Source organism: Caretta caretta, chromosome 1 (assembly GCF_965140235.1).
Source record: "Caretta caretta isolate rCarCar2 chromosome 1, rCarCar1.hap1, whole genome shotgun sequence".
Taxonomy (NCBI): Eukaryota; Metazoa; Chordata; order Testudines; family Cheloniidae; genus Caretta; species Caretta caretta.
Window position 1 is genome coordinate 115,923,170 of NC_134206.1, and position 23,356 is coordinate 115,946,525.

The 23,356-nt window shown below is 39.6% G+C and overlaps 1 protein-coding gene across 5 annotated transcripts in view; it reads left to right on the forward strand.

Moving 5' to 3' along the window:
- Window positions 1–23,356, forward strand: part of TGFBRAP1 (transforming growth factor beta receptor associated protein 1) — a 68,844-nt gene that overhangs the window by 23,892 nt on the left and 21,596 nt on the right. For all 5 annotated transcript variants that reach the window (XR_007357519.2, XM_048856972.2, XM_048856986.2 and 2 more), the window contains exons 4-5: window positions 399–553; window positions 16,206–16,288. Coding sequence is in view for 4 of the 5 variants with exons in the window: in XM_048856972.2 (XP_048712929.1) it covers window positions 399–553; window positions 16,206–16,288 (238 nt within the window). In the remaining variant the exon portion in view is untranslated. The remainder of the gene's footprint in view (window positions 1–398; window positions 554–16,205; window positions 16,289–23,356) is intronic.

Genomic DNA, 23,356 nt, shown 5'->3' on the forward strand with positions numbered 1-23,356 from the left:
GATGATTCTGGTTTTGGTTCTTCCCTAACAAATATGCAAATACAGGTTTGCAGGCTGTGCACCTTTTCCCCCCACTGTTTCATGATATACTAAGATGTACAGAAAACTTTCTGTACTAGAACACACATTAATGCCTGTGAAAACGAAGAAAATTGCTAGTTTGAGTGGACTTAATTTTTTTTGTAGTTTTTTTAGGGACAAACTTAAAGGTATAGTATAAAATCTGTTAAATATATTAATTGCAAAGATGAGCTTCAGAACTCGAAAACAAAATGAACAACTAAATTTTTATATCATTCTGTATTCTATAGCAATGTTAACGTTTAATTAAGTCTCTAGAAATCAGTTTTTTACTGTTCAAAATGCCAATTGCCCATTTTTTTGTCTTCTCTACTTAGGAAAGGTATTTGTAGCTACCAATAAAGGTGTGTACATCTTGATGCCATTACCTTTAGAAAGACAGATTCAGGATCTTCTAAGCAGCCACAGAGTGGAAGAAGCCCTAATCTTAGCAAAGGCAGCCCGAAGAAACATTCCAAAAGAGAAATTTCAGGTTTGTCCTACCTTGAACATATATGAAAATATGTGGAAGCTGGTCCAGTGGCAAAGAAGTAACTGAAGAGTGAGAGCTCTCTAGGGAGAAATCTAATATCTCCTATTCCTTGGGTCTGAGGAGATAGGTATGCTGCTGCGTTGACTCCGGGTTGGAAGTGATTATGAGTTGGCAGTGCTGAGTACTGCTGCCTGGATGTCTTCTCTCTCTACAGTTGTTTCTCAAAGGTGTTAATGGCTTAATTAAAAGATGGTGCATGTTCTATCATGCTGGTAAAGAGATCTTGTGCTATAGAATTGAGATGGTGAGAGAATAGATAGAAAAGCGAATGATGGGTTGTGCTTTTTATCTAGGCTCTCCTTGTGCAGGGGAGGTTGCCTCATCATGGTAAAATCATCTCACTTTTTCAGTGTTGTGATTTCTTTGAAATCATGGTCTATAGAGAATATAATTAAAAAAACAAACCCCAAACCTGAGAATAAGTGAAGAACCACATGGGCAAACTTTTGTAAAGTACTTGTCCAACTATTTAACACATTTTTAAGACTACCGAACAAGACATTTTGGTTTTAAGGAGAAAAAACAATTGTGTGGATGTGGATCAGTTTCTTTTGCAATCTTTGTTTTTAGTTTATGAAATCTTATCACTTGGGTAACATTTTCTAGATTTTAAGGCATTCAGAAGGGACCATTGTGATAATCTAGCCTGACTGCTACCTAATACAGGCTATAGGACTTGCCTGGATTATGTTCTGCTTCAAGTCTAATAATTTGATTGGATTAGAACATATCTCTTTAGAAGAACATCCTTTCTAGATTAAAAAAATTCCAGTGATGGAGAATTCACCACAACCCTTGATAAGTTGTTCCATTGTTAATTACCCTCACTATTAAAAATAAACACAAAATGCTCCTTTTTTCTAGTCTGAATTTGTCTAGCTCCAACTTTCCATCTAAGGGTCTCAATGCTTTATGAATACGAATGCCTCACAAACATGCAAACAGGGCTGGTGCAAGGATGTTTCACGCCCTAGGCGAAACTTCCAACATGCGCCTGCCCACCCCCCACCCCAGCCTTGCGGCAGCTCGGCACCCCCCTTGCGGCAGCTCCCTGCCGACCCCTCCCTCACCTCAGCCTGGGGAGCCGTGCGGCAGCTCCCTACCGCTCCCTCCCTTGCCCCGGGGAGCTGCGTGCAGCAACTCCCCGCCCTAGCTCACGTCTGCCCTGCCTCCTCCCCGAGCACACCGCCACTTCTCCCGCCTCCCAGGCTTGCGGTGCCAATCAGCTGTTCAGCACACAAGCCTGGGAGGGAGAGAAGCAGAGCAGGGTGGCGTGCTCAGGGGAGGAGGCGGAGCAGAGGTGAGCTGGGGCGGGGAGTGGCAGTACTGTGCGTGGGGCTCCCCCCCCCCGTTACTTGCTGCAGGCGGCCCTCCCCGCGCCCCCCTGCCCCAGCTCACCTCCGCTCCCCCGCCTCCCCAGAGCGTGCTTTTGGCCGCCCCCAACCACTTGGCGCCCTAGGCAACTGCCTAGTTCGCCTAGTGGTTGCACCGGCCCTGCATGCAAAGTAGGCTTTATGCCCATTTCATAGATGCAGGGTGGATGGAAAACTAAAGCAAAGGTGACCTAACCACGTGAGGTGATGGCAGTCAGGAATAGAAAGAACCCATGAGACTTGACTCAGGCACCTGTTGTAACCCCTGACAAATACAATATTAGTTACACATGTATATGTGTGGTTTAGTGATTTATGGCTGCGTTTTTAAAAAGTGAAATTCAGTGCTGACTTAAGAGAATACTAGATAATATTTAGTCCTGCCATGAGTTCAGGGGATTGGACTATATGATCTCTCGAGGTCCCTTCCAGTTCTATGATTATTGGCTGTCAGCAGAAGCATTCATGAGGCAGAATCTCAGTTGGAAACTACTTTCGTTGAGCCATTGAGATGAGTGTATCTGTTCCCTTCCTCCTACATGTGCATGGGCTTCTAAGAGCAGGTCCACACTTAAAATGCTGAGCTGCAGGCTTTGATGAAGACACTACTATACCAATGGGAGAGCTGCTTCTGTTGGTGTAGTTAATCCACTTCCATGAAAGGCAGTAGCTGTGTTAACGGGTGAAGCCCTCCTATTGATATAGCACTATCTATACCAGGAGTTAGCTTGGTATAACTGTGTTGCTCAGGGGTGTGGATTTTTCACACCCCTGAGCAATGTAGTTTGTAGTGTAGATCTGTCCTCGATGACAGAGTGGAGTAAATATACTATAAACACTTTTTTGTAGTGGAAACCCAAATATACAGAGAAGTAGCATTAAGTCACCACAAATGTGATAAAAGAACATATTTCTTTAAAAAAAAGGGGGGGGGGGGCAAAAAAAGCTTCAAGTGCTCAAGAAATTAAAATGTAATAAAACATTGACCCAATAAATGAATCTGTTCGAAATAAGATTTATTTTTATCCAAGTAAATGACATTTTCAAACTTGTAGAAATACATCATTATTCCAAAAAGAACAGGAATACTTGTGGCACCTTAGAGACTAACCAATTTGAGCATAAGCTTTTGTGAGCTACAGCTCACTTCATCGGATGCATTCAGATTTTCCACTGCATGCATCTGATGAAGGGAGCTGTAGCTCACGGAAGCTTATGCTCAAATAAATTGGTTAGTCTCTGAGGTGCCACAAGTACTCCTTTTCTTTTTGCAAATACAGACTAACACGGCTGCTACTCTGAAACCTATCATTATTCAAAAGCACCATTAATTCTTTCTCTGACTTCCTTCTCTTTGAGCCTTCCTTTGGTCACTATAATGACATTCAACAGTGGGTTTTTCTCAATAGTGTGGAAGCATCTGTAATTCAGTGGGCAAGTTAATGATAGAACGGCAAGGGAGGTGTCTTTTTTTGTTTTTAAAAAAATGCACAATTATAATTTCAATGGTGTCGCCTTCTGTAGCAAGGCAGTGGGGGAATCGCTGCCCTTCCAAGTCCTCCGGTTGGTGGAAACTGATAATACAGTGTCATTGGAAATGGGTTGAGTTTGGTAGCATTTGAAAGCCCTTTCTCCCAGGAACGTAATGGTCCCAAACATGGCAAATCTCAAACAATTATGTAAATATATTCAAGAAAATGTTCAAAATCAACTTTTTTTAGTGTATTTTAACACAGACATGTCAAATATTTAGTCCTCGCAAAGTTAAATTGTGGCTTTCGACTGACAGTACTGTATCAGTTAATGTTCAGAATGTGATACTTGATTGATTTTTTTTTTTGATGTTATAGATGGTTGTAAATTGAAGCAGAGCTTCAAGTTCATTTGTCATCACTGGCAAAAAAAGTGATTCAGTGGTGTGTGTGTGTGTGTGTATATATATATATATATATAAGAATTTCAAAAAGGAAATTGGGTTGTTAAAAGGTCACCAATTCCCTTGTGTGCACTTGGTTTAGATGAAGCCCTAGAACACGAAAACAGAGTGGTGAAAGCCTTTGGGAGATTGGTGGGGTATGACACTGCATCAGTGCTGCTCTTCTCTCTCTCCCCCCCCCCAATCCCCAGAACTCAGATGAATTTTGAACAAAACTTTAAGCATAGCAGAAGTAACCATGCACCATTTAAACCAGTGGTGGGCAGGCCACAGGTTGCCCACCGCTGATATAAACTCCTTAGGTGCTGTTAAATGCCAGGAAGGGGCAATTTTAAAGCTACAAGATGAACTTACTCTTACTAGCAACCCATTCGCATATAATTGACTGGTGCTCATTAATGTCAAGATGGAAGGTGTCTTCAGTGATAGACAGCTACAGGTTATTAGTTGAATGGCTACTTTGGATCATGACTTTGATGGAGTCTTGGATAATTCTTTGAGTTTTGAGGACTTCATACATCTGTGGGCTCCAGGTAAGAACAGACTAAAGCTGTGCTCAGGTACAAAGAAGAAAGTCAGTGTGAAGGTGGTCGGGACTGTTACAGAGCTAACTGCAGACAGATCATTGTTTGCTCATGTCCTGGTTGCATCCTAATCTGTGTGGTCTGATCTGTATGAGACTTTGGGGAAGTACAAGTTCTTCATGGTACCACAATATATGTTTGAATGTGATGGAACAAGGTGTGACACTGTATAAAAGAGAGGTGACCATGTTTTCACTAATGTATCATCATTGATATATCACCACTGTTGCACAATTGTGATAAATCAGGTAAGGTATCATCGGAAAAGTTATAGTCTGCTCAGTATGATTAGCCTGTTTATATGCATGTCATTATTGAATATGAAGTTATGAAACTTTGCTATGTATTTGTATCTCAAACCTGTTGTGTTTGAGGGTAACACCCTCAAAACAGATTTACATCAAGCCTAGCCAGCCTGCTTGATGGTCTATTAAGGACAATCACCTCTTCCAGGGACGACTCCTGATGTCTCTTCAGGCAGCACGTAAGCAATGCTTGCCTCATGTCTCAGCAAGGCACATGTGACCCAGGACTCCATGTTTTGCCATTAACTTTTCATGTACCTAAACTGAGAGTATAAATTGCAGACTGAGACATTCATTTGTCTTTTTTTCCTGCTCCACATCTTTGGATTATGATTTCTAACAAAGAAGAGCTTTGAACAATGGACTGAGGACCCCAATGTTTGGGATGAACTAGAGAGACTTATTACAAACTGGCAGATTTAACATCACTGGTGGTATTATGATCTACAAACTCTGAACTTAACTGTAATTATACAATTCATTTTAACCTCTTAACTCTTCTTTTCTATTAATAAACCTTTAGTTTTTAGTTACTAAAGGTTTGGCTGCCAGTATGGTTTTTAGCTAAGATCTGAAGTATATTTTGACCAGGGGTGTATGTGTGGTTTTTGGAACTGGAAGAACCTAATACATGTGATTTTGGGGTTTTAATAATCATTTATTGCAGAAGTCTGGTTTGTCTGGATGGTGCATGAGGGGTTAGAGTGTCTGAAACGGATTGTCTATGGCTTCATAATAACTAGTATAGTATTTTGACTTGGTGAAATCTTATGATAGAATATACCACCAGTTTCTGGTAGTCTGACCTAAGCTTGGCACTCTTAGCTGTGTCACCTACCAGGCAGTATGATACCGGGCATATGTGCAAGACCAAAAGCAATCCGGTGCATTCTGTGCATGGTATTCCCAAGCCAGCATCTACTGACAATGTGACCCAGTGCCTTATGCCAGCAGAGGCCTTTCAGCATAGAAATCGTAGTCGGTATAGCTGAGGGACAAGCTCTCAACAAACCAGAAACTTGTAACACCTGCCAGAATTTGGTTGAACACTTAATTATGAGACTACAGAGAAAATACTGGACCTATGTTGAAGTCCACTTCGTGTTTGACATGTATGCAGAAGAATCAATTAAAAATCTTACCAAAAAGAAGACTCCATAGCATTACACCTGTCCAATACAAAATCATTGATTCCATAAACATCCCTAATGTTGCAGTGCAAGAAGCTACTGTCTCATACTCGCACAAAGGATGAATCAACCATACATCTTGCAGGAAAAATGCTCCAGCATGTAAAGAATTGTGCAGATATTTTTGTTGTTGCATAGCATAATGAAGCTGCTGCCTCATGCTGCTCAGTGGAGTTTCTTTGTAGGTCCCATGAGGAGGCTGCCATTAGAATTCTCTTGCATGCCATCAGTGTCACAAAGAGAAGTGCTACTAAACTCAATTTTTGCGCAAGACACAGATGTTCTAGTGCTCTCTGTGGGATGCTACCGAAGTCTTCCAGAAGATTCTGGTTTTGTGCCTATTACTGGTGAACAGAATCACTGTATATCCCTCAGGTGCTTCTATCACTTGAACCATTAAAAGTCACTGCGCTGCCATGTTTCCACACTTTTTCAGGCTATGACGTTACTGTTACATTAGCTGAAAAGATCAAGTTATCTTACTGGAAGGCATTTAATTCAGCCTCCAAAGAGCCTCTCCTAGCTCTGATGGTCATAAATGGTCACTGGAGACATTCATATGTGGAGTTTACCATTTGAAGACAAACATTACGACACTGGCAGATCTACGTTGGTGGATACTTTCCAAGAAGCAGACAAATAGAGAGAAATTGCCACCATGAGGGGTGTATTTACCTGCAATTAATAGGGCAAATTTTCAAGTTGTGCAGTGGCTCCAGGATAATTGAGTACATCCCAAACTACCCTCCCCTCAGGCCTGGATAGGTCTTGGATGTTGGACTGATCACAGCAGTGTGTGAATTACCAGGCACTCACCAATCAATCCTTCTGATAATCCAATACTCATGTGTGAAGACCAGATGCTCGCCACCTTTCAAATGTTTGGCCAGCAGCCTGCTTTATATGGAGATATGCGAGGATTAGTGTGACAGCATGTCTAGCAGTGTTGCCCTAGATGATGACTTTGATGAATAAATGTTTTCAGTCCTACCATGTCAAGGCTAACTTCCCTAGGATTACCAAAGATCATTCTTTTTTTTTATGTAAGCAATAAATCACTGTGTTAAAGTATAAACTCTCAAACAAAATATATATAATCTAAAAAACAAATTCTAGATTTATGTTTGGAACTGTTATGTTTGTGGGAGAAAGGGCTTTCTAATGATACCCTCTTGACGCATTTCTGACAACATTGTTTTGTCAGAATTTCCGCCAAGAGGAGGACCGGGAGCTGGTGAGGGGCAGGAGAAGGCAGTGATTCTCTCCTCCTCCCCCTGCTATGCTGCAGAGGGTAAAACCATTGAAATTATGATTCTATTGATTTTTATGAATCAAGTGACACCTTCCTTACCTTTCTATCACTAACTTGCCCAGGGAATAAGATTGTAATACATTAAGTTCCCAAGCTACAATTTAAGTGCTATGTAAATGTTGAGTTTTGAAGGTGACCTGTGAAATTTAAAAAAAAAAGAGAAGATCACAATCCCATTTTAATGATGCATGAAGAAATCCTGAATGGCTTTTGTCTAACTTCCCCTACTGTTTTTATTTTTACTTTAAAACATTTAGGCATTGTCCTTGTCCGGAAAATTCTATGGCATTTCTGGAGAACTAATGATGTAGTAACTTCACAAGCAAATAAAGTTAGACAAACTGAAAGGGAAAGGGAATTTTAATCATGGATTTATACCTGGATTTGATTCTCTTTTGATATTAAGTCCAGTGCCCAATGAATAGATTGGAGAAAGATGTCTTGGATTCAACAGCCTCACTACTTTATGGTGCGATAGTCTGCAAATATTTGAGATGTCTGAGAAGCATTGCAAGGAAGATCAGACTTCTAATTCCCAATATATCGGAGGAACAAAATAGGCAGGAAAAAAAAAATCAAGCTCTTCAAATCATAAAGAAGCAAACCAAGATCAGTAACCCAAGGACAGTGTGTCACGTTATATTTAACACCTTTCCATGCCATGAGGCCAGATAATTTCCCCTGTACTACTTTCATTTAAGCTGTATGGATGAAGTACAGGAAAGACCATACCACACTCTGTTCATATCACATATTTAATTGCAATCCATTATTTAAAAAAAAGCTGATTCAGGACTTTTGGGGCGGAAAGTTTTTCCAAGTTATACATATTTACAATTTTTAGAATAAATCATTCTTCTCTGTTCCCACATACTTTACGTAAGTGAACAACCATTTTCTCCAAGATTTACCAAATTATTCCACGTAGGCATCTCAAACACTTCAGTCCATGCAAGCAAATGTGACTTTCACAATTGTCCAGACATCTGAAGAAAGTGTTGGGATTTATTTACTGCTTTGCCATGAAAGTACATGAATATGGGTAAAATCAAACACACACAATAAACCATTTCCATTTCCCTTAAAGCAGTTAGCATGGAGACAACCAGTTACCTTGAAGTTGTTGCTTAAATCTCTATGTACACCATATAGAATAACGTTACTATAAGGTATCAACACAGTGTGCATGTATGAAAACAACTGATATCCTTGCCCAGACTTGACCTGTAGTATCCCTTTAGTTTTTCCAGGGTGAGAAGAACTTTTATAGTTAATTCTTTCTTCATATTCTGGACCATGGGTTTTGGGCTTTTTTTTCATTGCCACATTGCTCACGTGTTGGACCCTTCCATTTTAACAGAATTGTCTTCCAAAAATTCCTCCAGACTCAGGCTAGCTCTTAGCCATGGCTTCTGGCCATGGGTTATTTACAGGTCAGATTCCAGATTTTTAAAGGGATCACAAACCTGTTTTCCCAAAAGCATATTGAAAGCTCTTTAATATCACAGAGAAAATAAAGGCGTGTGTTTATCCTAATGTTAACCAATGGGATTCCAATTCTACCGCTGAACTAGAATCCCAAAATAAATGGGTTAGTCTTGTCATGTATAGTTGACATGTGGTCTTTAGTGTATAAAGAAGGCTGCATCCGTCCCCTCATTAAGAAATGCTTTCTTAATCTGTTTTCTTTCAGTAAGGGCATCAGGGCTAGAAATAGATTTTGCTTCCCGCACAGAGTATTTTTTGTAACAGCTCTTAAAGACCTTTTTCCTATTTATATAATTTAAACGTTCATTAAAATGTTAGACAAATGTTTCCATGACAGAACAATATTATAATATAAAAGCTTAAGTATATTTATATAAAATTTTGTCCCAGGTCATTGTAGACCAGTTTTTATGAAAAGGGAAAAGGAAACAAGCAAATGTACGAAAAATTGCAATTGCATTTTTCCTAAATTGTTTAAAAATCTTAACATATAGTAATTAGTGTAATATGAAAATAGGGAATATTACCCATTGGAATAACTTTACTGAAGCCAAAAAGGAGAAATTCAGCCTACCAGACTTAGTAAGATAAGAGGTAAATCATCAGAAGACTTTTCCTTTTGAGTTTGAGACTTAATTTTTCCACACAACCCCTTCCTTCAAAACAACCAACCAACCATCTTCTGGCTTAATCCTACTCAGATAATACAGCTGTCAAATCACCCAGTGCTGTGGTAAATGTGTGATAGCTACTGTTTAAGAGCTAAAAATAGAGAACACAGCAGCTTGTGCTAACTTTGGAAACTTCTCCTTGAATAAGGAGCCAAGATGGTGATATTGATGTGTATGCTATGCTGGGAGGTTTCTCCTTAGATTTTATAAGGAATGTGTTTCTTTTGGAAAAAAAAGTTGACAGTTGATGTGCACCCAGTTTCTGCATAGCAATCACCAGAACCAATGTCCACTTCCATTCTGTAACAGCGTATAGAATTTTGCCTCAAGAATGACGTCAAGAAAATTTTTTGCCTACTCACTCACTAATCTGATTTTACTAATCAACCACTCCTTTGATCCACAAATTCAGATTCTAGCTTTAGTGTTACTCCTAAATTCTAATTTCAAATGTTTTCCTTTATTTGAATGTTTTTCCAAACTTTCATTTCATTTTTTAGGCTCATTATCTTTATAGTTCTTAGTCTTCTGAAAAGACTAAAAGGGCTTCTGTGTTTACAAGTCTGAAGACAAGCTTGATACGTTGTCTTAATGCTTTTAATATGAATAAAGGCAACTATCCAGAAGGAAAAACTTCTCTTCAGAACTGATTCCTCAGGAAGACATACATAGTGAGATGGGGCTGGGATAACAGAAGTGTGGTTTCTCACCTATTTGCGAGGTTATTTAAGCATCATTTTTTAAAAAAATTATAAACAAGCAAGGTGCGATGAAATTTTAGAAGGGGATTCTCAGATGGCTTCTTTCTAAATAGATAGATACAAGCACTCACTTTTCCAGGAAGAACACATCCCAACAGTCTAAAGATGAAATGAAAAATTAGTTGAAAACACTGATAGGTAAACAGGGAGTCAGTCTGTAAAGTTTCCATCCTCATTCAGTAACATCAAAATCAAGTTAAAATGGAAGATAAGTCATCTCTGAGCAGCTGGCTTCTACAGTCTAGTCTTCTGAAAATGTTATCGAAGAGCTGATGTTTGGAAGCAGCATCAACCTTCCTGTCTTTGACTGTGGCAATGACAGATAATCAAAGTACCTGTTTAATTTTCTTTCCCAGCAGGGTCTCTTGTGCAAATCTTTAGTAAAATTCAGTTTAAAAGGAGTATTTTCCTCATCCCTTTATAAAACTTTTTACTAGAAATATTGCCAAATTTTGCACCAGGTGTATTTTCTCCTCTTTCTTAGAATACCCAGCACTTGCTTTCTTGGTGTGTTTGATTTTTTTTTTCCCCCCAGCATTTTGATCTTCCTTTCCATTCTTTGAACTTTAAGCATGCAAACTGCAAATCCTTTTTTCTTTCCAAAGTGGTTTGTCCAGCATTTTGTCTTAGCCTTGCTGTCCATTTCCACCTTTCTCAAGAAAGAGGCTAATTTAATGTTGGTCATTTTATGATGGCAGAGATCAAGGGAATCTGTCAGTTACACCTCCTGCCTGCTGTTGTGCTTGGACAGAGAAGAGGCAGACAAAGCCAGTTGTTTCAAGGCCTACATGCTAGGAGCTGGCACCCTCTGTTTAAAATGCTTTTCCTCTTTGTGGGCATCTTTTCTGTGTTGATTATTTATCAATGATGATAGCCGTATTGCTCAAAGACCGCATCTAAGCAAGTCTTGGGACAAGTGACTGTTTCTACCATTGCTGAGATCAGGCTCTGTCCCTTGATATAAATGTGTCACCCAGTTTAAAAAAAAAAAATCTAGCAAATTGCACTTTATACATGACTATGAACATGTTTTGCTGGAACACTCAAATGCGAGCTTTGTTTTGGGAATGTTTCTGGTGCACATTTCTTTGCCTGAATAATTGTTCATTGTTTGTACAATATAATTTTATCAAATATTAAAATCACCTGTAGATTTATAAATATGAAATGGAGCTTAAATGGTCATTTTACTGGAAGTTAGTAACTTATTTGAAAATATACGGACTTAGCGGAGGTTGGGAAACACATTCTACTCTGTAGTGGTTATTTTGATTCTGTAGGACCAGTGAATTGTTATTCAAACAGTTGCAAGTACAGCAACCTGTTCTTACTATTCTGCACTGCCCTTTGGCTACTTTGTTTGACCTGTTTAAAGTATAGCAGTCTATTTTAAATATCCAGTTTTCACCTCATTTTTATTTAATCTTAGTAAACTTGTCCATGTCAGTTCTAGTTGCAAAGAGCAGCTATTTTTCCTTATATGAACCTAAAGGAACAATGTGGAATATTCTTATAAGGTCCTTACAAAGTATATCCACAAAACAAAGAAGGTAGGGGAAAAGAAGCATGTGGGGTAACTTATTTTGTAACAGGTTGTATTTTGACGCTTCTGCAAAAAATAACAACAAACTATAATATGCAGTTTTTTAGCAGCCGGAAAACAGCCAGACTATAGAGAGTGCTGCTGCTTGCTTTTTATATTTTTCCAGACATAAATGCAGAGCCAATAGTGTTAAACTAGCTGGTCAAAAAAACCCAAAATTGTTAATTTAACATTTATATTTCAATGGCTTCTTCAGATGACACGAATACTTTTTTTTTTTTGGGTTGGTCTTCAGTGGTACCACTAGTCAATTGATAACCTTCATTGTGCCTTGGTATTCCAAGATTTATATTATGGTTCATACATGCCCTCAGTTCTAGGGACACCTGAAATACAGCACTACGGAGAGGCTCAATGGCATGGTGGAAAAATGACTTCTGAAACGGACTCTTCTTGCCTTTCTTAGTCACTGTTAATTTACAATCCTTTGTGTGTGTTGTAAATGATCTTACAGAATGAATAAACCCTCCCCTTTACTGGGTTCACTGAGCCTTGGCAAGTCAGTCAACTATTCCATTATGACCAAGGTGGATAAAAAATTGATCTTAAAAGTTTTAATATAAATTAAATACATTTTTCTTAAAATTGAAAATTGAACTTGAACTTGAAATTGTTAGCCTGTATTAAGGCCTAAATTTACTATAATCTATTAAAATCATTTAAATAAAAATATGCTGCATAAATGAGCACTCCTCAAATTTTAATGAATTAAAGGCTGCTGCTTTTTTAGCTTTTTAGCAGAATCTGGGGGAAAATATCTTTAACTTCTTAGGTCAACTCAAGCTTTATATATGTCACAATGACTTTTGTATTTCATTGAGTATATATAGTCTGTCTTGGCTTTTTTGCACATATAGGAACTTTCTGTTGTGCAGAAAAGCTGTGGCCTTAAATTACTTTTGGTTTAAATTTTTCTAGCAGGCGTGTAGAGAAAATTTCTTTTGGACTTGTTAGCTCAAAGTTGAGACACAGGTTGGAAGAGGAAAACAAGCTTTCTTGCTTTTTCAAGTCCCAATCTAAGAAAAAAACAGGTTGGGGAGAAAGTGAGATCGGCTAGTTCTCAAAAAAGACATGGGGCCAGATTTTCAAAGGGTTTAAGCATCTACAGATTCAGGCAGGTGTCCCGTGGGATTTTCAAACCTCCTTAGGAGGTTAGATGCTTAACTCCCATTGATTTTGATGGCAGTTGGGCACCTTGCCCTGCTTGGGCCCTTTTGAGAATCCCATTAGGCACCTGTCTGCATCTTTAGGCACTTGAATACCTTTGAAAATCTGGCCCACAGTGACCAGAAACAAGTCATCAATTCACTATCTACAGCCTTTGCTTAATAAAGCTGGGTTAAATTGAAATTTGATACTTTATGTATCTAGCATACTTCATTTTAAAATGCTTTTTATACATTTTAACTGAATTCTAGTTTGAGTTCAAATGTAGCTTGACACAAATTGAGAGTAAAAGAATTACCTAGTAAATAAGAAATGCATCATCCACCATTGTCTATCTCAAAAATGTAAAAATTAAGAATTTGAATACTTGTGTTATACATATAACTGTTTAAATGTATAGGGATAGTATACCCTCTCAGATAGCAAAGAATACCAAATTTGGTTGCAAATCAACTGTTAATGGTTATATGAACCAATGAGAGTGAAGCTCTGTTGTTTAGGAAAATAACTGAAAAGTTGCACATGCAAAATACAATTAATATCAATGTAAATCAAAGTTTCCTGTTTGCTGATTTAAATCATGATTAAAGTTGGTTACTTAAAATCACTTATAAATCAATCCACCCTGCCTTAGGCCTCTGATTCTTGTGCAGTATCTTTCTGCATGCAATAGATTGTTGAGGAATACTTTACAATTTTCCTAGGTACTTTAGTTGAAAATTGGAGCTGTTAGCACTGTGTGTGTTGACAGCTTTCATAACGCTGTTTAGAGCAGTGTGTAAAAATCAATTTATGTCAGTGAAGCTGGCAGATTATCATAACTGTAGATGCTCCTGGAAACAAGAGGAACCAGCATCATGTGACCACCAGCAGGTGTGCTGCAGACTGCAATTTGAGAAGTGTACTTGTCTCCGTATTTTCAGTAATACAGATACTTCTGTTAATACAGGGAATACCTAAAACATTGCATATAACTTTATCTAGTCACCAGTAAATCAACATTGAGCTTAAAATATACTGGTCAGTTTCACCTCCGCTTTTATAGGTGGGGGTGGGTTAATTAAAATAAATGCTATTTTCATGTTGATGAAAATGTGTATGCCAAGTATGTAAAAATTTTGAAAGTATAACTTTCCTTCTGAAGTTTTAATAGAAACACTAGAAGAACCTTAGTTTTGTAGCACTTTCTAGTTGTTATAAGGTCTGGCTCTTCTTACCTGTCTGCTCGCACTTTCCCTTTTTTGCCTTCCCCCTTTTAAGTAGGGCTGTCGATTTAATCACAGTTAACTCATGCGATTAACTCAAAAAAAAATAATCATGATTAATTGCACTGTTAAACAATAGAATACCAATTGAATTTATTAAATATTTTTGGATGTTTTTCTGCACTTTCAAATATATTGATTTCTGTTACAACACAGAATACAAAGTGTACAGTGCTCACTTTATATTTTTATTATAAATATTTGCACTGTAAAAATGATAAAAGAAATATTTTCAATTCACATCATACAAATACTGTAGTGTAATCTCTATCGTGAAAGTGTAATTTATACATGTAGATTTTGGTTTTTTTGGTTTCATAGCTACACTCAAAAACAAAACAATGTAAAATTTTAGAGTCTGTAAGTCCACTCATTCCTACTTCTAGTTCAGCCAATCGCTAAGACAAACTAGTTTGTTTACATTTCTGGGAGGTACTGCCGTCTGCTTCTTATTTACAATGTCACCTGAAAGTGAGAACAGGCGTTCGCATGGCACTTTTGTAGCCAGCGTTGCAAGCTATTAATGTACCAGATATGCTAAACATTCGTATGCCTCTTCATGCTTCGACCACCATTCCACAGGACATGGTTCCATGATGATGACACTCATTAAAAATTAATGCAATTTATTACTATGGCTGAACTCCTTGGGGGAGAATTGTACGTCTCCTGTTCTGTTTTACCTGCGTTCTGCCATATATTTCATGCTATAGCAGTTTCAGGTGACCCAGCACATGTTCGTTTTAAGAACACTTTCACAGCAGGTTTGACAAAACGCAAAGAAGGTACCAATGTGAGGTTTCTAAAAGTAGCTACAGCACTCGACCCAAGGTTTGAGAATCTGAAGTGCCATCCAAAATCTGAGAGGGACGAGGTGTGGAGCATGCTTTCAGAAGTCTTAAAAGAGCAACACTCTCTGATGCAGAAACTGCAGAACTGAGAACACCAAAAGAAAATCAACCTTCTGCTGGTGGCATCTGACTCAGATGATGAAAGTGAGCATGCGTCGATCTGCACTGCTTCGGATCATTATTAAGCAGAACCCCTCATTAGGATGGATGCATATCCTCTAGAATGATGGTTGAAGCATGAAGGGACGTGTGAATCTGGCATGTCACTATCTTGTGATGCTGGCTACAACAGTGTCATGTGAACACCTGTTCTCACTTTCAGGTGGCACTGTAAACAAGAAGCGGGCAGCATTATCTCCTGCAAATGTAAACAAACTTGTTTAGCTGAGTGACTGAACAAGTAGGACTGAGTGGACTTGTAGGCTCTAAAGTTTTACATTGATTTGATTTTGAATGGAGTTATTTTGTGTTCATAATTCTACATTTGTAAGTTCAACTTTCATGATAAAGAGATTGCACTACAGTACTTGTATTAGGTGAATTGAAAAATACTATGTTTTTTACAGTGCAAATATTTGGAATAAAAAATAAATAAAAAGTGGTCACTTGTACATTTTGTATTGTTGTAATTGAAATAAATATATTTGAAAATGTAGAAAACATACAAAAATATTTAAATCGTATATTGTTTAACAGCATGATTAATCACAATTCATTTTTTTAATCGCTTGACAGCCCTACTTTTAAGATATATATACCCTGACTTCTCCTGAAAACTTAGAGTCGGATGTCAAATGGTGCAGTGAGCAGTTAAATTTGTCAATCTGGATTTGTGTTCAGGAGTCTTGACTAAAATTGTTTTAAATATTCAGAAGTTTCATGTAGGGAATATTTTTAAAATTCTTTGTTATTGAGTAAACCTGATTTAAAATGCATAAGCTGAGGGTTTGATATCATGTGCAATAATTCAGAAGCATAGTTCTATATCATACATTGAATGCTTTGTGAAGTAGTTAGCTATTGCAGTAATGATAGTGTAAACGACTCCATTCAAAAAACTAACAAACCTTTTCTCCCATCTTTCAGGTAATGTACAAACGAATCTTGCAGCAAGCAGGTTTTATACACTTTGCACAGCTTCAGTTCCTAGAAGCAAAAGAACTCTTCAGGTAATTCTGTGTGTTGACAAAATGAAAAACATTCATGTTAATCATCTTTGAACAAGGTTACATGCTTGAATTTAAAGGTATTTCAAAGGAATATTTTATGATGCGAGTGTAATACTGCTGTGGTAGAAATGGCTATAGTTGAAGAGGACCAAAATTATTTTGGTCCTCAGCTTTATGACTGGATGAAGGATAACCCATAATGTTAAGTTAATATTTTTGTACCATAAATATAATTGACATAAAGTACTAGGGCCCTGATCCTGTAATCTAATCTCCATTGTGCCCATGTGGAGACCCACTGATTACATGCCCATGCAGATCAGCTTCCAAGATCAGGGTCTGATGTAGGTTTTGTTCTGCTTTCTTAAATCTATTAAAACTGCAAAATATGGCACAGTGTCCACTTAAAGTACTTAAATTGGGCAGGAGGGAGTGGAAGGGGAGATGTATTAGTGCTCTTCAGTTACCCTTGGGAAGCAGTAACATTTCTGCATTAAGGTAGAATCAGTTGCAAATTATATACTGGTGATACACAATTGCACTGTCAGATTTTTCTATGAAGCTCTTCTTTATATTCAGATTTGCCTTCTTAAACAGTGTTGGGTCTCTTCCACAAGATCTGCTTGCCATTTTTAAAAATCTCTACAAATCTTCCTGACTTCACTGTTGGAAATAAAATGGCTGCTGACAATCTTGTTGCTCTGTTCTCATTCCATAAGTGTGGTTAAAAATGATGCTGCTCACCCTATTGGTGGTTTTGTTTTTACTGTCAGCGTCTCCTACATTTCTGTGACACATGGGCTGTTCCCCTCTTTGTAATTCTGGAGACTGTTCACTGTTGCAATGAAGTCCTGGCTATTTCCACTCCTTCTTTGGCTTCACACCAGAAATCATTTAGAATGATTAGAATAGTATAGATCAGTATAGAAACTCCTGAAATATGATTTGTAAAACCTTAATGCCAACCAGTGACTTATGTATAGAATGCTAACAGCCCTACAACTGTAGACAAAAATAAATTAAATGTTGTCCCTTTGCTAATGAACCCATGCTAAGGAGGATAGAATTGTGAGAAATGCTACAAAAAAGAAATGAATGGGAAAGAAATTTCCCAATGTGTGGCTCAGTGTTCCTAGAGTTTTAGGATGAATGGGGGGTAGTGCACATTTAGCAGGGAAGGATAAAGAAACACAGGGAAATAGATATCTCCTGAGGAAAATAAATGCCTGAACAGATGGCTTACTTTGCTCCTGAATCAGAGCAGTGCTCTGTATGTGAAGTGGCATTTATAGGCTCTACAGAGTGCAAATTATATCCTGTGCTGTGCTGGGCTCGGGGTTCAGTCTTAGACCAGCATGTCGGGACACCCTCTTCCCAGAGGTGCTATGCAGAAAAGCTCAACTAGGAGTTGCTGAGCACTTCAGGGAGACAGTCTTAAGGACAAGGAGGACTCCATCAGGCCAGCTCATACGGTAAGTCCCTGTCCAGAAGAGATCCAGAGTACTCCTAATATGAAGTGTCATCAGCTCCTTGCGAGGAAAGAAAGCAGGGCTGCTAACTAGTTCTTTTCTCTGAAGATTATGGGAGTCTCCTCACAAGAATCCTTCAATTAAACAACGAGTCTAGGATCCAGAAGGGGAGGACATTGGAAAAAGGCAAATATAGTGCCCATATTTAAAAAAGGGAAGAAAGAGAACCCAGGGGACTACAGACCAGTCAGCCTCACATCAGTCCCCGGCAAATCATGGAACAGGTCCTCAAGGAATCCATTTTGAAGCACTTGGAGGAGAGGAAGGTCAGGAACAGTCAGCATGGATTCACCAAGGGCAAGTCATGCCTGACCAACAGAATTACCTTCTATGAGTAGATAACTGGCTCTGTGGATATGGGGAAAGCGGCAGATGTGATGTATCTTGACTTTAGCAAACCTTTAGATACGGTCTCCCACCATATTCTTGCCAGCAAGTTAGAGTATGCATTGGATGAATGGACTATAAGGTGGATAGAAATCTGGCTAGATTGTCAGGCTCAACGGGTAGTGATCAACAGCTCGATGTCTAGTTGGCAGCCAGTATCAAGTGGAGTGCCCCAAGGGTCAGTCCTTGGGCTGGTTTTGTTCAACATCTCTATTAATGATCTGGATGTTGGGATAAATTTCATCTTCAGCAGGTTCGCAGATGACACCAAGCTGGGGGGAGAGGTAGATACGCTGGAAGGTAGGGATAGGGTCCAGAGTGACCTAGACAAATTGGAGGACTGGGCCAAAAGAAATCTGATGAGGTTCAACAAGGACAAGTGCAGTTAGGAAGGAAGAATCCCATGCACCGCTACAGGCTGGGGACCGACTGGCTAAGCAACAGGTCTGCAGAAAAGGACTTGGGGATTACAGTGGAAGAAAAGCTGGATATGAGTCAGCAGTGTGCCCTTGTTGCCAAGAAGGCCAACGACATATTAGGCTGTATTAGTAGGAGCATTGCCAGCAAATCGAGGAAGTGATTATTTCCCTCTATTCAGCACTGGTGAGGTCACACCTGGAGTATTGTGTCCAGTTTTGGTCCCCCCACTACAGAAGGGACGTGGACAAATTGGAGAGAGTCCAGGGGAGGCAATGAAAATTATTAGGGGGCTGGGGCACATGACTTATGAGGAGAGGCTGAGGGAACTGGGGTTATTTAGTCTGCAGAAGAGAAGAGTATGGGGGGATTTGATAGCAGCCTTCAACTACCTGAAGGGGGGTTCCAAAGAGGATGGAGGTAGGCTGTTCTCAGTGGTGGCAGATGACGACAAGAAGCAGTGGTCTCAAGTTGCAGTGAGGGAGGTCTAGGTTGGATATTAGGAAACAGTATTTCACTAGGAGGGTGGTGAAGCACTGGAATGGGTTACCTAGGGAGGTGGTGACATCTCCATCCTTAGAGGTTTTTAAGGACCGGCTTGACAAAGCCCTGGCTGGGATGATTTAGTTGGTGTTGGTCCTGCTTTGAGCAGGGGATTGGACTAGATGACCTCCTGAGGAGTCTTTCAACCCTAATATTCTATGATTCTATGTATCTAAAGGGCTCAACCTCTTATTAGGTGTCTTGATAAAAAGGGACTGCAGAGATACCCCACCGTGGCCACAGGCATGGAGTTACTCCTGCAAAACGGGGGAGAAGAGCCTCCCCTGCCCGCAGGAGGCACAAAAGAGAATGAGTATAAAATATCTAAAAGTTTCCTATTCTTACTCAGACCCAACCTCTACTACTCAGGAGGAGGGAGAGCTTTCTAATTTAGGATCTCAGCAGGGTGAGGGGAGGAAAATGTTGTCCCCTGATAAGTTTTTGATACTGCAGGAAAATGGCATCTTCCATACAGATCTAACCAAATGTGGCAGTAGATGGGAAGACTAAGTTCAAATACCATCCAGATCCCATCCTGATACAGGAATTCGCTTTCCCCTTCCTTTGTAGACTTACTCAAGGATTAATGGGAGTGCCCTGAGAAGGAAAAGCATATGAGCAGGCATGCACTTAGGTGCCGTAAGATGCAAGAGCCAAAAAATGCCATTAAGAAATACCGAAAGTAGATGCTGTGATGGCATCGTAGCAAAGGATATGATGGTCATATTGAAGGGGGTTTCTCCCAGAGACACAACGGGAAGAAAGATGGAGGTCACCTTTAGTAAGGACTTTGAGCCTTAGTTGCTCCGAGCAACCCTGGCTGCTATCTGTTTTATGAGAGCTACGGTCTCTTGGCTAGATGACCTACAAGTTTTGGATGACAAAGCCCATCCTGACTTCAGTTCTGCCCTTACGAAAATGTCCCTAGCAACACCTTTCATTTCAGACACCTCATTGGAAGTATGATTCTCAGCTAGGTGCCACATCTGGTCCTGGACTGCAGTTGCTCACACCAGACAAACCCTGTGCTCATCCAAATTCATAGGCTTTACCCTCTCTGGAGAAAAAATTGGATAAGATAGTGGCAAAAGGAGCATCCAAACCAAAGCAGACCCTCACATCTCCATACCTCAAAGGCACTACAAGCCCAATAACAGGGAGAAAAGCTCCTTTTGTTCATCCACATCACAGAAGTACCAAAAGGAAGATGGCAGGTAAGTCCGGGGAAAACGATGTATTAGGCATCAAAAGCAGAGGTGATTGCAATATATGGACTTTGCTATGGCACCAAAAGACACTGCATCTGTCCTGATTTGAATCTAGGAGATGGAATATCCCATTCCTCAGAAGGATGGTCTCTCTCGACAATACCCCTGAGAACTGGTTCCCTCAGAAGAAGGATTGTATTGTTTTTATATCCAGAAGGCATGATTTCAGTCAGCCCCATCTAGTGTTTAATAGGATTGCCTGATTGGATGGAGTAGGGCCTTATGGTTTCTTATGGAATGGTCATAATTCCACATCAGGTTTCCAGAAATTTCTGCTGAAGGTTTGGAACTGCACACCATTATTCATGAAAGAGTGGTTGTTGGTTCCAGTCCAACTACTGGAGTCTCAGATGTTGGACAGTCCTAGGGAGGGTCCACTGTCAATGGTCTTTCTGTCTGCCGTGCCGTCCCTCAGGTACTCATGAAAGATGCCAGCCTATTTGGGTGAAGAACACATCTGGGTTCCAGAACAGTGCAGGGCACTTGGAGCTCCATTGATAGGAATGAGAGCATCAGCCTTGTGGAATTGAGTGGTGAAGCTTGTCCTGTGAAGGTTCCACAGCCACCTCGTGGATAATGTTCTGTTCTGGTCCAGTTGGATAGCAGCAGCAGCAGCAGCATGCTAGCAAACCTCAACAACCAAGGGAGAACTCAGAGGTGGATCTTATGCTTGGAAGTAATGGAATGGGCTGAGGAGACACTAGTTCTATAACAGAAATAGACAGAACTAAACAAGAAGGCAGACTGACTCAGCACAGCTCACCATGTGTGAATCTGAACATCTTCAAACTGATCTCATAGAAGTATGGTTTCCCAGCAGTTGATCTGTTTGCCAGTCACAAAAATGGAAAGCTGTAAAAGTACTTTATTACAGAAGCAGATTCCAGGTGACTGGGGATGGACACTGTTGGTTGAAGTGCTTGCTTTATGCATTCCCACTGTGATGATTGTAGAGCTGCTATGTATTAATCAATGAATAATATGTAATATTGTAAGTGGCTTAGTGAGGTCAAAACACTGAATAATTATAGAGTTCTTAGAATTTCCAGTATGAATGTATTAATCTAACTTAATGGGGGTTGTGGGAAGAGCAAACAAGACAGTCACCCAATAGATCTGACACCCCAACATGCACCTGAAAGACAGTAAATGGCTCAAGAATGCAATGTTCAGTCTCTCATAGGTTGCAAACCTTATTTTGCCAAAGCTGGAAAGCTAGAAAACAAAAGAACACTCAAGAGTTAGACTCTGAGTGAGAACGGGGTTGATTGTCAGAAACTGTGGAGGGAGCTAGGCTGAGAGAGAGAGACTCTGAAGAGGGAGTCTTAAGCAGTAAGGTCTTCGCAGATCTAGTGAATAGTAGGCCTTCGGGAAAAGCTAGATATGCATGTTATCTATTTTTATTAGGGCAATCAAGAGATTAAAAAAATCAATCGTGATTAATTGAATGATCAAAATTGTGATTAGTCATGCTGTTAAACAATAATAGAATACCATTCATTTAAATATTTTTGGATGTTGATTTCAATTACAACACAGAGTATAAAGTGTACTATGCTCACTTTCTATTTTTATTACAAATATTTGCACTGTAAAAAAACCAAAATAAATTGTATTTTTTAATTCACCTAATACAAGTACTGTATATACTCGTTCATAAGCCGAATATTTTTGGTAAAAAAATGACACATCATAGAGCGGGGGTCAGCTTATAAACAGGTGTACACCAAAATTGGATGATTTTAAACTCTATGAAATCATTCAATTGAATATCTAATACATTGTCGTTTTGTTTACTTGGAGTGTTCGCAGGCATGGAGCCCCTCAGTTCCCAGTGGCCGCAGTTTGCCGTTCCCAGTCAATGGGAGCTGCGAGAAGTGACTCCACTTCTCGCAGGTTCCATTGGCTGGGAATGGCAAACTGCGGCCACTGGGAACTGAGGGGCTCCATGCCTGCGAACGCTCCAGGTAAACAAAACGTCCCGATCCGCCAGCGGCTTACTCTGACGGGCCGGGAGCCGAAGTTTGCCAACCCCTGAAATATAGGGTCAGCTTATGAAAGGGTCATATAGTTTTTACCATTTTTACTTAACCATCTTGGGGGGTGGGGGGGTCAGCTTATAAACAAACCGGCTTATGATCGAGTATATACAGTACAGTAATTCAATTCACCATCATTCCAGAGGATATGCGTCCATGCTGATGACTAGTTCTGCTTGATAACGATCCAAAGCAGAGAGGACTGATGCATGTTCACTTTCATCATCTGAGTCAGATGCCACCAGCAGAAAGCTGATTTTCTTTTTTGGTGGTTTGGGTTCTGCAGTTTCCGCATCTGAGTGTTGCTCTTTTAAGACTTCTGAAAGCATGCTCCACACCTCATCCCTCTGATTTTGGACAACACTTCAGATTCTTAAACCTTGGATCTAGTGATGTAGCTATTTTTAGAAACCTCACATTGGTACCTTCTTTGCGTTTTGTCAAATCTGCTGTGAAAGTGTTCTTAAAATGAACATGTGCTGGGTCATCTGAAACTGCTATAGCATGAAATACATGGCAGAATGCAGGTGAAACAGAACAGGAGACGTACAATTCTCCCCCAAGGTGTTCAGCCACAGTAATAAATGCATTAATTTTTAATGAGTATCGTCATCATGGAAACATGTCCTCTGGAATGGTGGCCGAAACATGATGGGGCATACGAATGTTTAGCATATCTGGCATGTAAATATCTTGCAGTGCCAGCTACAACAGTGCCACACAAATACCTGTTCTCATTTTCAGGTGACATTGTAAATAAGAAGCCGGCAGCATTATCTCCTGTAAATGTAAACAAACTTGTTTGTCTTAGCGATTGGCTGAACAAGAAGTAGGACTGAGGGGACTTGCAGGCTCTAAAATTGTCCATTGTTTTGTTTTCGAGTG